The 14,246-nt window shown below is 44.4% G+C and overlaps 2 protein-coding genes across 17 annotated transcripts in view; both read left to right on the top strand.

The window, feature by feature from the left end:
- Nucleotides 1-10,338, top strand: part of abi2b (abl-interactor 2b) — a 14,225-nt gene extending 3,887 nt beyond the window's left edge. The window contains exons 3-12 of one of the 16 annotated variants that reach the window (XM_086124120.1): nucleotides 38-214; nucleotides 1,413-1,430; nucleotides 1,746-1,846; nucleotides 2,866-3,012; nucleotides 3,678-3,802; nucleotides 4,002-4,202; nucleotides 4,625-4,789; nucleotides 5,388-5,471; nucleotides 6,998-7,183; nucleotides 8,551-10,338. In XM_086124120.1, coding sequence (XP_085980246.1) covers nucleotides 38-214; nucleotides 1,413-1,430; nucleotides 1,746-1,846; nucleotides 2,866-3,012; nucleotides 3,678-3,802; nucleotides 4,002-4,202; nucleotides 4,625-4,789; nucleotides 5,388-5,471; nucleotides 6,998-7,183; nucleotides 8,551-8,726 — 1,380 coding nt within the window. In that variant the 3' untranslated portion in view covers nucleotides 8,727-10,338. The remainder of the gene's footprint in view (nucleotides 1-37; nucleotides 215-1,412; nucleotides 1,431-1,745; nucleotides 1,847-2,865; nucleotides 3,013-3,677; nucleotides 3,803-4,001; nucleotides 4,203-4,624; nucleotides 4,790-5,387; nucleotides 5,472-6,997; nucleotides 7,184-8,550) is intronic. The other 15 variants (XM_086124190.1, XM_086124354.1, XM_086124701.1 and 12 more) reach the window with 15 other exon arrangements.
- Nucleotides 10,339-11,341: 1,003 nt separating this feature from the next.
- Nucleotides 11,342-14,246, top strand: part of LOC147209958 (collagen alpha-1(XVIII) chain-like) — a 29,257-nt gene continuing 26,352 nt past the window's right edge. Inside the window, exon 1 of the mRNA XM_086125519.1 lies at nucleotides 11,342-11,622. Coding sequence (XP_085981645.1) covers nucleotides 11,526-11,622 — 97 coding nt within the window. The 5' untranslated portion in view covers nucleotides 11,342-11,525. The remainder of the gene's footprint in view (nucleotides 11,623-14,246) is intronic.

A 14,246-nucleotide genomic window follows, 5' to 3' on the forward strand; every position in this document is an offset into this window, starting at 1 on the left:
GTTCTAACAATGTAAGAAAATGTGTACATGTACTCAGACGGTGGACATTCACAAAGAAAAGGTGGCCAGGCGGGAGATTGGCATCCTCACCACCAACAAGAACACATCCCGCACACACAAGATCATCGCCCCGGCCAATCAAGAGAGGCCCGTGCGCTACATCCGCAAGCCGATTGACTACAGCCTGTTGGATGACATGGGCCATGGAGTCAAGGTAAAGAGAAATCAAAGGGTTGAGTATTATTTCTCGTGTCTTTCAAACACATACTTCTTTCTAGTTTTGACACCACCGCAACCTTGTTCTGGGCCGGACTTTGTCAGATGAATTGACTAAGTTACTTAGTTACAATAAAGTGCAACAAAATGTTTTGAATTGATCGGGGTTAACAGTGGCCTGACTGGGCCAGTACACTTTTCATAAATGAAGACAATGAAATCAACACATTTTTGCTCTTTTAAATCTTCAATATTTTGAGATTTATCCCCTTAAATTGCTCAATCGTCATTGATGTTTCTACGGTGCTGCCCCCCGTTTCCCCACCTTTTTTTTTTTTTTTTGCATCTGGTTAAATCCTTCCATAAGGAATAGCTTGAACAAGATACAAGGCCCAGAAAATGAGATGTTAAATAATCAGTTAGATTTAGATAAATTCAATTCAATTCAGTTGTATTTATAGAGCACTTTCGAACAGCCATCGCTGCATACAAAGTGCTGTACATGGAGCAATTTAACATATACAATAAACAGTAAAACAAATCGGTAACAAAGACGGTAGAAAGCACCGAACAGTAAAACCAAGAACAAATCTAAGTCGTGCTGAGTCGAATGCCAAAGGATACAAGGGAGTTTTGAGGAGGGATTTGAAGATGGGCAGCGAGGAGGCTTGCCGAATGTTCAGTGGGAGGTCATTCCAGAGAGAGGGACCAGCAACAGAAAAGGCTCCATCCCCTCTGAGCCTCGGTTTAGTTCTTGGTACTTCTAATAAGGTCTGGTCCGCAGACCTGAGGCGGCGGACGGGTGTGTAGGGGCGTGTATGAACATAAACATGCAAAAAAAGCAACTACACAAAAGTCATTAAAGACATTAAATTTGAAATAATCATTGAAACGTATCATCTTATATCATGAATATACAAGATCAGTGCTGGTTCATGGCACCATCAGGCCACCACCCAGAAAGGCTTAATCTTTCTTTTTCTTTTTTTTTTTTTTCAAATTCCGTTCTTGCTTATTTATTTTTTACAATGATGATTTAAAATGCTCGTTTTCTGCTCAAGTTTGTTCAGGCTTTTATAAGAAAATAACTCTTGGTCCGTTGTTTTCCTTTTCTCTAATGCGCACTAATCTGCTGATTTTCTTTCTCTTTCTCTCTCTCTCTGCTCACCTTATTTAATCTTTGTAATCAACCGTAGTGGTTGCAAAGGTTTAAGGTAAGATTTTTAAAGCTAGCCTCTCACAGAAAGAAGGCGTTATGATTTCTGAATGATGCTTTTCTTGTCGTTGTAGTCGTTGGAAATTGCTGTGGAAGTACTTGGATTTCCTTTTTAAGGAGTAGTTGGTCATTTTTCCAAATTAAAATCCTGTACACTGGATTTCATCAGTCACTTCTACCAAGGGAAACAACAAGTTGTGATTTTAAACGGGTTTCAAATTTCAAACTACTCCCTTAAAAGGTGTTTTTGTTTGTTTGTCAAATTCTCCTACGAGGAGAGAGCTGCCTTTTCATAACAAATGTCTGTCTGTAGGCCAGTGCTCAGAGCATGAAAGCCGGAGGTGGACTCCCTCGCACGAACCCACCGACACAGAAGCCACCCAGCCCACCGATGAGTGGGAAAGGGACCCTTGGGTATGTCATCTCTTTGATTGTTCCGATAAACATGTATTTTGTTTGTGGTCCTTGCCCTGCCCACTTGCCTTGCAAGTGCACGCAGATGGCAGCAAGTCAACAATTCACCCAACCACGCGCTCTCTCACGGAGTAAAGCAGAAACAAAACAAGGACGTGTACCGCATAGTTGCGTGTGCACGTTTGTACACTGTACTTGTGCTTAGCCGGGCGGCGTGCTTTGCCATCCGAAGCAAAATCTTTAAAAGCGGCAGCTTTTCACCCTGTTTTTGTTGTGTGCGTCCGACTGTTCTGTCGACGTGTCTCTAATCCCAGGGGTTGTCTGCTCCTGCAGCTGAAAAACTCGGCGTTCTTGTCACTTTGGGGACCTTTCTGAGTCTCGGGCGCACTGTCTTTGTTCATGTGTCTGCGTGTGGCTGATCTTGAGAATTGTCTGCTGGATTTGTTCCATCTGCTCAGTGACTTTCTGGAGTGTGGTCTTGGTGTTTGTCTCTGTAAGAAGCATGTCACCACAGCTACACCTCCATGACGGGGCCAGTGCTGCAGTCTTTGGCTAAAGACTGACATATTTTTCTTTTTTAAACTCGCCTTCAGTTGTGTTCGGTTCCGGCTTGCCCACTCTTGGCTGCCGCATATTCTTCATAGCAACATTTTGCCATTACGACACCTTTATACGTGAACTGCTAGCTGTCCACTCTGCAGGAGTTCTTCGTTTTAGTGCCCATGCCCCCCAAAATACAGTGTCACTTGTATTTTTTGTTTGTCTTTTCAGCCTATTAGCATTTTATGCTCTTGATTTAATAGCTTGAGACCGACTCTTGTTTCAGGCAGTGTAGTTCTGCATTGGTTCCGCACAGCTGTTGCTACCTTCTGGATTCACCCCAGCCAGCCCCAGTGTTCCACCTGTCGTTTCCCGTTTTCTTTAAGTTTGCACTTGTTTGTGTCCCGCTCTCCCCCTTCCCCTCTCCTACAATTTTCTGTGGATGCCCCTCCACCCCCCAACTCCTGACCCTCTCACAGGAGACACTCCCCATATAGGACGCTCGAGCCGGTGCGTCCTCCCGTTGTCCCTAACGACTACGTCTCAAGCCCGACGCGCAACTTGGCGCACCCCCTGCCGAGCCCAGCACGCAGTGCATCTGTTAATCAGAGGAACCGCACGTACAGGTACCCCCTCCCCCTTCCCAGCATGCCTCACTATTTGTGTAGAACACAGGCCCTGTTGAGCTTTCCCCAATCCCTTTTATTCGTCTCCTTTCCTACACTTAAACTTGACCCACACCGCTGAATAGTCCTTGTTTGGAGTCCTGACTTTAACCCCCCCCCGTCTCCTTATTCTTCCACACATGGTGAAACCCAGACTGGCATGGCTTGTACTGGAATGAAAGCAATATCAAAATACCGAGCAGCAGTACAACGAGGCGCATGTAACCTATCCTCTCCGAGAAGAAACCTTTATTCGGGATGATGGTTTGCTGTAGGATAACAGAAAACTGTCTCCATCTGTTGCGCTGTGGTACAAGAGCAATGGCAATAAAGTAAAAGAGAGGTTTTTGACTCTTTTTAATTTCATCCATCCTCATCTCACTGCAATTCCGCTTTCTGCTATTCCAGCGCGTCACGTCTCGTCTTTTGTGTGCTGACGTTTGCCGTGCGTCTTTTGCTGAGCTGCTTTCGATATCTGTGACATCATTGGAGTGCGTTTCTCCGTGATGGTTCTTGCTATCATAAAAGTCCGAGCCGTAGCGACTTGAGCTGAAATCCCAATGCGGCGGCTTTGATGGCGATTGTCGTTGGTGTGCGTCTTGACATCTTTGCTGACCTGCCACCAGCAGCGGGAGCAGCGGAGGCAGCCACCCCAGCAGCAGTCGCAGCAGTAGCCGGGAGAACAGCGGCAGCGGCAGTGTCGGGGTACCCATCGCCGTACCCACCCCGGCCCCGCCCACTGCCTTCCCAGGTATGACCCTTGTTTTGCCTGCTCACAATTATTCTGACTAAACTGCTTAGTTTTTGGCTTCCGCGCACTCTTGAGACTATAACTCAGATGAGAATGTGGATAATCCTGAAAGGTTGTAGAACGTTCCTCCTCTCCTTCACCCTTCTTTTCTCCTCTTCCTCCTTTCGCTCACCTTTTCACAACATCAACACTCCCTCAGCCCCTGCTCCATCCAACACAACTAAACCTACACCCAACACTGCCACCACCCCTGGTCCCATAGCCCCTGTCATTGAAAGCCCCCCCCAGGCCTCGAACCCACCTGCCGAGATCCCGCATATACCCCCGCCCCCTCCCCAGCTCCCCATCTCCACAGCCCCCACTGGCACAGGACCCGCTCCTTATGGAAACTCTGCACAAGGTGAGTGTCGGCCAATGTGGAAAGCCCGCCCACACTCTCATCATCTCGGCTGAGTTTTGTGATCCATACGCAGAGTTTTGAAGCTGTGAATATGATCAGAAAATTCACATCTCATTCAGGAAAAATATGTGTAGAAGTTCTGAGGAGCACTTGGAGATGCACATGTGTTGGACTTGCATGTCCGGTTAATGCTTCCTCTGTTCCCATGTTCGCCCTGTATATTTCCATCCTTCACAGCACCTGTTTTTGTTATATTGCGCATGACAATTCAGCCTTTCTGTGCTTGTGCGAGTACTTTTTTTTTGGTCTTGTGCAAATATTCCAAAGCGGAGCCTTTTTTCCAAAGCTCTCTGAAAGTGCGACGATAAAACACTCTCTAAATGTCCTCTGTTGGCTCTTGGTGGCGATTCCCTTCCCTGCAGGTGCTCCTCAATTCTACAGCATGAACCGCCCGGGGCAGCCACCCCAGAATGCCCATGTCGGAGGATCTCTGCCGTACCGCCGCCCCTCATCGGTCACCGGCCAGCCTAATACCGCACCAAATCAGAACCAGCTCAATGGTGGACCACACTTTGCCCAGAATCAAAGTATAAACAATATTTTATCATTTTTGTGTTTGTGTGTGCATTGTGCAACTGGGGGGGGGGGGTCCTTTTTTCCCCCAAGTTTTGGGGTAAAATGAGCTCCAGCCTCTGTGTTAAAGTTGAGACTCTCAGAAGTATTATACAATAATATTACTTGCTGTCTCCATGGATGGTTTGTTTTTCATTTCCTTGCTGTTCTGTATAGCATTGCATCCTTCCTGCCTCCTTTACATACAGACACACCGAATTAATGGTTCCTTTATAAGGGTTTATAATTGCCACGAGATGGCGAAAAAGCAATTCAGCGAGCTCAGTTCATTTCAACATACTGTTCCAAGGCACTAAAATGACACAAAATCGCACCGAAGTGATACTTGCATCATACCCCAAGCACAAAAATAATGATTAGGTGAGTTTTTGAGCAAATAACAAAGGATAGGTTACAGAAAAAAAATGCACAAATGTGAAGTGTGAATCTGCGGGCCAACATTGTACATGTCAGATATTCATACGAAAAAAAATTACAATAGGTTGAAATTGCGCGATAGCCTTCTGATCGTGCCCTCTTCTCCGTATTTGAACATTGTTTTGGCAATTGCAGGCCCCCTTGCGCCCCCTCCCCCCACCATGCAGATCACCCCTCAGCTGCCCCTGATGGGCTTTGTGGCCCGAGTTCAGGAGACCAGTAAGTGGTTCTAGTGCCTTCTGCATGATCTCCTATGCGCGTCATTTATAGTGTGTCAACATCTGCCGTTGTGGGGAATTTTAGTCTCAAAGTCACTTTTCTGTATCGCAGTCTCTGGAAGGTGTCGTGACTAAAGAACTACATTTTCCATTAACCACCTGTCTGTTGTATTCTGACTTGCTTGAAATCAGCATGGCCTCTAGGTGTCATCCTTGCTCACTTGATTTTGCTTTTATAGAATACCTGACGGAACATTAAAGCCCCCTTTCCCACAACACGTAAACTACCTGCCATGTCACAGATGCGTTTCCACTGTCAGTATTTGGTAGGATGGGATACTACATCTGAGTTGCAATAACTGTTCAGTTGTGCTGTTCAGATACAGTGCACCTATAAGTATGGTGATATCAACAGGTATCACCTGTCAGATATTGAACAGGTTCCCCATTGCTGCAACGAGCTTTGCAGAGCTAAATTTGAGGCTACAGCTCAAAAAGAAAAGGGAAACGTTTTTTTTCTTTTTAAATTTGGCACTAGTTAACAAAAGAGTCTATACGGCGATTGGTTGAATTCTGCAGCATCTGCCTTTTTTTTTTTACTTGGTCAGTGGCTCGAATCCAGCTCGCAAACGTTTATGTTCATATTCTTGATCATGCTCATCTTGCTTTCTTACAACACAACACACATTCAATTATGCGAATGCTGTCATTCAATATTCAAAGTTTAAATGGATGGTTGTTGTGCTGTCTGCAAAAGTCACTGATGCTGTAGTGGCACACTCTCCTGGCTTGTGAGCGTGCTGTGTGGGATCTGTTCCCACTCGGTGACAATGTGGGTGTGAATGGTTGTTCGTCTCTAAATGTGCCCTGCGACTGGCTGGCGACCAGTTCAGGGTGTAGTCTGCCTTCCGCCCGAAGCCAGCTGGGAAAGGCTCCAGAACCCCGCCCCGTGACCCTGTTCAGGATAGGCAGTGTTGAAAATGGATGGATGGATGGATGTGCTCTCTGCCTCATTGACCTTAATTAAGAAGTCATGTGAAGTTGTTTTTCCTTTGTTACAACGCTTTTGTGAAAGTATGAGCCTTCAGCTTTTATTTTTAGAACATTCCATTCGTTCCATTCTGTTGTTGATTTTTTTGTTTAATTCCGACCGGTGCAATTTGAAATGAGTCCTCTTTTCTATTGTAAAGTGGGCTGCCGCAAACTCGGGCGTGTGGAGCCAAGTGCTATTGTAGAAAAAATGAGTAGATTGGGTGTAGCGGAAAATGGGCTAAAGATTGCCATCTAGCAATGTTTGTGTTTCATATGTTAGATGAGTGACTAAAAAGCATGTTTCCTTGATTGACCAATAAGAATCTGACCATTTTGATCCATGCATGTCCTTTTCCTGGTGGGGCAAAAACAGCATGTAATCGTCCTCTCCTTTAATGCATGGGAATGACCACTTCTCATGTCTATTCCAAATGCTACTTTGTTATGGTAGCGTGCTTACACATTTTAAATTTGCTTTATTTTTTCCCAAACCAGTCTCCGATGTGCCACCTCCACCGCCCCTTGCAGACGAGCCAGTCTTTGAGGACGCTAAACCTCCTCCTCCCCCACCGGAGGAGTATGAAGATGATGAGGAAGAAGAGGAGTCGGCAGTGGTGGAGTATAGCGATCCGTATGCAGAGGAGGACCCGCCCTGGGCGCCACGCAGCTACCTGGAGAAAGGTTGGCTCAAACTACATTGGTTCCTTCAGTGCTTTCCAACCTTTTATATGGATACGGTTACATTAGAAAAATATTACACACCACCGAGAAAGTCACAAAAAGTAGATATATTCCGAAAGAGTCATGACCTGGTCTCAATTTATTCTCAAATGTACTTACCGGTATGTGAAACCGGGGCTTGTTCAGTTGACACAAAGCTGATGAACGCAAGAAGCCACAAGTGAAATTGTGTTTTGTGAATTGCAACAGGTTGATACACATTCAAGTGTAGTCAGCCATCAAACACTCCTTTTGTCAACTAAGAATATCACACGGAATAATTCCCTTGTCCAAAAATTGATGAATGTTTGGTCTGTACAGAACTCCAAAAAAAGGTTACGGTGATGTGTTTAAAATGAGACCCATTTTACCAAAGCAGCGAATATAAGATGGCCCTGATTATAAGACGACCCCCTCTTTTTCAAGACTCAAGTTTGAAAAATGACTTTTTGAACACCAAATTCATTTTTATACAGAAAATAATTTCAGTACATCTGAAACCAATGATGCTAACAATATATTTGAGAGAAAAAGCATGTTATTTTGCCTCATTCAAATCCAAAGTGCAATCACAATCGTAAATGAATGGTTTCCGGTTTTCGAAATGTAAATTACATCGTAACTTCTCCTCAGCTGCCGGTTCGCCTGGCCGATCTTCGACCCACTTTTCTCCAGATTGTCACTACGTTTCTCCATTTTCTGTTATCTCTTCAATCATTTCTTCTCTTTTCCTTCTTACTGCTATTTTTTTATTTTTCTTCTTCGTGCTACCGCTATTTTTATTCTCCGTGGCAGCGGATCACTTTGGCCTGGGGAGTCAAGTTCAGCATTTGCTTCAATGATATCTGGCGTTATCTAGTGTCGTGAATGGGTATAATGTGTAGACCCCGAATATAAGACGACCCCCACTTTTTCAGTCTTATTTCAATGCAAAAAAAAACACCATTTTATATTCGGGCCAATACGGTAGTTAATCATAAGGACTGCAAGCAAGTTTTCGTGGATCTTATTTGGCCAACAGGTACAATTGAATATAAACACGACAGTATATTATGGCATATTTAAAGCTCAAATTGGGCATTACAAAATTCCCCAGCCTTGGCAATGGGATGTTTCATACATTTGCATTACCATCGCTAAAATGGTTTCCCAAAAAAACAATATTAAGCGAGGTACAATGGACGCAAACGTCCAGCCCAGTGAGCCCAAAATGTTACGATAAGTGAAGGTGAATTTTCTGCGGTACACCTGATGATCACTGGCCTAACTAGCTGCTCACGTAAAGCGCTTGACAAGAAGGTGACTCTCCTCCTCGCGCTGTCCCACAGTGGTGGCCATCTACGACTACAATCGCGACAAAGAAGATGAACTGTCCTTCCAGGAGGGCGCCATCATCTACGTGATCAAGAAGAACGATGACGGCTGGTACGAGGGTGTGATGAACGGAACCACGGGCCTTTTCCCAGGCAACTACGTCGAATCCATCATGCACTACGCTGATTGAGAAACACCCCTCGCCCCTCCTCTGTGCAAGGAGAAAAAGAGAGAGAAGCTGTCACTAGGGAAGAGGAGGGAATCAGGGGAGTCAAGGGTTAAAGGTCAAAGACTTTGAACAGACAAGAGCATGATCACCTCCGGGATGGGATGCTGAGGAGAGCCGACACCCAGTCATTTTCTCCACCTAAACAACCACTACTTTTTCCTTCCATGTTTCTTTTTGACTGCTGGTTGATTTGGAGAGTTTGTGTTACACAACGAGGCATTTTCTTTGACTTTCGTCAGTCAAAATGCCCTTATTTTAGAGTAAAATATTTCTTTGGAATCTGGTGTGTGGGCAAAAGTAAGTGCGGGAAGGCAACGTCTTCACAGTCCAGAAGCATTGGTTAAAAAAAAATTCTCCTTGGACAAACATGGAAACATGCAACAAGTTTTATTATTATTATTTTTTTTTTGTGGTTGGGGCTCATGGTGGAGTGCTGCACCAACAGTCATGATAAGCACATCCGGTGTCTTGACGTGACACACGGCTACACTTAGGCGGGGTCACTCAACGAAGGCAGAAAATGTGTATAATCCTTTTACGTTTACACTAATGGACAGTCACGTGACCTTCCAAAGAAGTGAGGAGTAAAATCCTCTCTTGCACAATGTGCAGCCTCTCTGGTGAATGACAAGTTGATCTCAAGGTCAGCCTACAGCTCGGAGCTGCTCACTTGCAGTGTTGTTAAGCGGTTCGGATGATGTATTTTGATTTTGTTTTACTTCTTGAAAAGGTTTTGCGGAGTGGCATGTTTCTTCTTGAAGAAAAAAAAATTGGCTCTGTCGTGAAGATTTATGTCTTAGCATTTTTAGATATGGTGTGACCCCCCCCCCCCCCCCACCACCACCAGTGATGATGCATTTAGGTCATTTTGAAGACACTTGTGCCATATTGAGATGTGTGTTGCAGTTGGATAGAATGGGATGGCTTTCTCCCCTCCACTTTTTTTCAAGTTGTTTTAATGAAAAGGACATGCATTTGTAGTGAAGCGATGTAGATGAAGAACTAATATTCAAGTGACATATGTCCTTCAAACCAGATGTATTGAGTATGAAAAGACAGCTGTTGTGTTAAAATGGGTTTGACCGTTAGAACTGATACCTCTGTTGTCAGCAGTTTGAGGGTGTATCATAAATGCGCTTGGCAGTGTCCAATTTAAGCGTGGCCTCAGTACTTAAGCCAGAGACTTTATTTTCTATATTAAAAAAATATATACCTGTGTGCCAGTGGGTCTGTATGTGAGTCTTGCATGCCATAATTATCTGTGCTTTCCCCAAACCCCACATGGCAAGATGAGGCATTCTAAAAAGAAGCAGTTGTGGCCCACCTCATCCAAAGATACTGTTCTACTTTCCTTGGAGCTCACGTTCAAGGTCTTGCTTTCTGACCTGCAGGGAAGCAGGGAGGAGTCAGGCTTGGGATTGGGGAGACAGAGCAAGGGAAGAAGGACCTGACGGACGGTCCAGTCCACAGTCCATGATGCCATTGTGTTGCACATTTGAAGTTGATTTGCAAGAGTCTCATATTTGTAAAATCCAGAGAACAAAGACAATAAAATGTAAAGGGTTGAAATGCACTGGTTCTCTTTGTCTTTAAGATTTTGAATCACAAAAAGGTTTGTTTTTCAATGCTCCGCGTCGGGTTCCATGCTCAGACAAAGCAAATGCGCGCAGAACACATTTGGCGGATTGTGCCCATAAACAATTCTGGCAGCGAGAAGAGAGATGGGATTTGAATGTAATTTTGTGTTGAGGCCCCGAGGTGGAAAACGACAGCAATGACAAGTGGTCTTAACGTGTGCAGACAGGGTACTGACAGTCAAGACGAGGAGCTGGAGCTAAAAGGGATATTTGTGTTCTTTACCTCTCACAGAGGACATGTTCCAACAGTCTGCTGCTCTGGCCGTCATTTGCCTTCTGCCTCGCACTCACTTGAAAAGATGATGCGTGATGTTTAGCAAGGAAGCAAAACCATCAATTACCTGCAGTCTAATTTAGCTTGTTGAAGTTCATTGGCGAGTTTTGCCGGAACTCGAATGGAAAAAGACGTCAACACCCCCCATAGCCCCCAGCTTTCGTTCCTGAGCTTTTCACTCTGGAAAGAATGCGGCCTTACTTTGCTCCTTTGACAGGTAAAAGACGTGTCTGAACAGTGAACAAATGCAGTCAAGCGTATGGAAAATGCTCACGTTTTGTCTCCTGAGCTGTTCATTGGCTGACGAAAACTCAACTGGAATTTTTACGTATTCTTCATTTTATTGGTATTATAAAAGTGCCCTAAAATGCTTCCTGTTAAGAGAACAATATTAGTGCAGAAAGCACTTGGGCATTTAACTGTTGGACAGCGCATTCGAAAGTTGAGAAAGTAAAAACTAAGTTGCCAAGTAAAGGTTTTTGTGAGGTGTGTACAAACACGCTGCTTATAATCTGCCGATTTGCACATTCAAAGTCTACTTTCCATTGATGTTCACGAGCTGCATTTCCAGAGGCGGCCGCTGGCCTTCGGACACTTACTTTGAAAAGCACCGCAAAGGAAGTTGTCATACGACTCTCGCTTGGCACTGCTGTGTGGTTCGGAGCGCAACCCGCATGGGTGGACGCAGGGTCGGGGAAAGCTGTGCTCTCTGTGATTTATTTCTCCCCAGACACTGCTTAACAGTCAACCGGGGATGACCGGGCGCCGTCCCCCAGGTTTCTGACAGGAAATCCTCTTTATTCTCTCTGGGGGAGGGGGGGAACCCCGACAATTGAAGTGGCTGCAAGAATGCGTGGACAAAACAGGTGGTTGACCCCGCAGACCTGCTTCTGCATCATCATCATCCTGCTGTTGGGGCTCCAGAGGATACACACTCAGTACCCAGGTAACTTTCATTTGCATGCACGAGATTTATTTCCTTCAGCAAAACAATTGAATCCAGTAAACACATGAGTCCGGTGTGCATGTGTGTCTGTCTGTCTGTGTGTGGCTAAGATGAAAAGCTCTTTTTTTTTTCCATTCAACTCAATCATATTCGGTGTATTCACTACACAGAGAATTAAGTCGTTTATGATTTTAGATTTTTAGAGTTATGATGATGACGGCTTTTACAGTAAATGAAAATTCACCAAGGGACAAAGTGAGTTAATCATGGAATTAAATTACTTTTTCAGTACAAGTTTTGAGTTTCACGTTTGGAATTGAACTACGAAAAGAAATAGATTATATAAATACATGTGTGTGTGTGTGTGTTTGTGTTTGTGTGTGTTGGACTTGTGAAAAGCCCCAAGCGTCCGCTTTATCGTTTCAATCGCACCTGGTTTGCTTTGCTTAAATGCAATCCAAAGAGGATCCTCATCTAATCCAGCACTCATCTGCAATGCTTTGGTACCTGTGCATGTGGGCGCATGCGTGTGTGGCCGTGCACGCTCCACTCCGGAGTGTTCTTGTTCCAGATGTTCTATGCATCATCACTTTGGATTTCAGTAAAGATCCGATACAGCTGGAAGTTGCAAAGGGGCTTTGCAGGTTGGGAAATGCGGTTCGCTTAGATTTTCCCCTCTCGGGGTTTTTTTTTTTTGTTCTTCCCAGCAGGAATACAGATGCACATGCACACAATCAGAAGCACATGCACACAATCAGACCCACACGCACATCCTCAGTCACATTCACAGTTGGTGTGCATGTTTAGTTTATCTTTGAAAAGCCTTCTGGGACATGTGGGAGCTTGAAGGGTGGCGGTACATTTTAGGCTGGCAAGGCCAATATAGGAGGAAACTGCAACCCTTCCTGTTGCACAATCGGCTTTATTGATAAAGTGCTTTGCTTTGTGGCATCGGCGTGCATCAGTTTGCCGCCGGTCTTGTTTGATATGTAGAATCAAAAAAAACGGATGCACGGGAATATATTTTTGCAAAAAATACAAGAAATTGGCGTATTAAGCAAGTATTTGCTTGTGTAAGTGACTCGATGCATGAACTGAAGTGTTGTCAAAGATGGTAAAAAGGCAGCGGCGATGTTTTCTGCCATTTGAGTATTACAGTCAAGGAGCCGAACGAAGCAGAGTGATGAGCTCTCACTTGGAGTTGAAAGGGTGTTTTGGTCCCCATCTTCCAGTTCATCCTATCACATCTGCCATCTCAACGGGCTCCTCATAAGGTGTTTTGTGGGACTGGCCGTGTTATGTTTTCCAGCTGCAGTTCTGGGAAAGGTAGTGGTTGCCTTCGGCTGCTGGCCTCTTTCAAATCTTACTTACTGAGTGCCCGTTATGTTTATGGGCATGTCGGACAGAAACCAAGGTCCTCCTCCACTTTGGTCATTTCCAGGCTCTTCCCCATATCCGGTTTTTAGATTTCATTGACTCCTCTACGTTGTGATGTCAGGTGGTCTTGGCGCATCCTCTCTTTCTTCATCCTCGGTGTGTCCATGACTGCGCTTGAGATGCCGTCTGGTTCTCTTCTCATAATGTGCCAAATCCAGTTGCAGCACCGCTTATGCTGTCTTGCTCGCATCTTGTCGGCAGATCTCTTAAAAATGATATCGGCATTTATCTGCGGTGGACTATCGTGACTTTTTTTTCTGCGAAATAACACGGTAGCTGCAGTTTGCAGGTTAAATGGAGTGATTAACCTTGTGAACCATCAGTGTCTCTGCCAGGTAATTGCAGCGCTCCGTCTTATGTTGACACATCTTACTTGGACCCCACCAGGATACTCCGTGTTGGATTTCATCACTTTGCTGCGTCTGTCATTGTTTTTTATTTATTTATTTATTTTAAAATGGGCGGAAGAACACACGATTATACGGAATGTTAAAAATATTTTGAGTTTGTAACAGTACAGTATTTGAGATGTCAACCTGGACCCCAAATGGTATCAAGTTCAATTTTAATGAATTAATGACCTATTTTTAATGAGATGATATTCACCAGGTTTCCCCACTTGTCGCCCCCACAAAAATTAATTGTACAATCTATTGATCTGTGAGTAATCCATCCATTTTCTAGAGAGTCGTGTGTGTGTGTGTATATATATACAGGTATATATATATATATATATATATATATATATATAAAAAACCGTTCCATTTCTTGAGGCCAAGTACTCCAACTGTTGCTTCGAGATGTTCATCAGCTATCAAATTCACACAATCCATAAATCATCAAGTGACAGTGCAAAAAGGGAAATATAATTTTATTGACAGTTATATCTAACACAATGATGGAGTGTAATACACCCTACATCGGAAGTGTATGAAACAAGACAAGAGGTAGTCTTATCAACATTGAATTCCTCTGGCATTGACTCACTCACCGTGTTGCCTCTTACGAGCGCGCCATAACATGGCTTGTCTTACATGAAACACAGAGGAATGTTAGCGCTGTTGATTACCGCTGAGGTACCCAACGGCATCAACTTCAAGTCTTTGTTGCGAGGAATTCCAGGCACGTGACAAGAGCAATTCTCCGACAGCATTGACTCAAAAGATCAACTTGAGCTTTGTGGTTGG

Source organism: Hippocampus guttulatus, chromosome 1 (genome assembly GCF_054856545.1).
Source record: "Hippocampus guttulatus isolate MCC_2025c chromosome 1, RoL_Hgut_1.0, whole genome shotgun sequence".
In the NCBI taxonomy this organism is placed as follows: Eukaryota; Metazoa; Chordata; class Actinopteri; order Syngnathiformes; family Syngnathidae; genus Hippocampus; species Hippocampus guttulatus.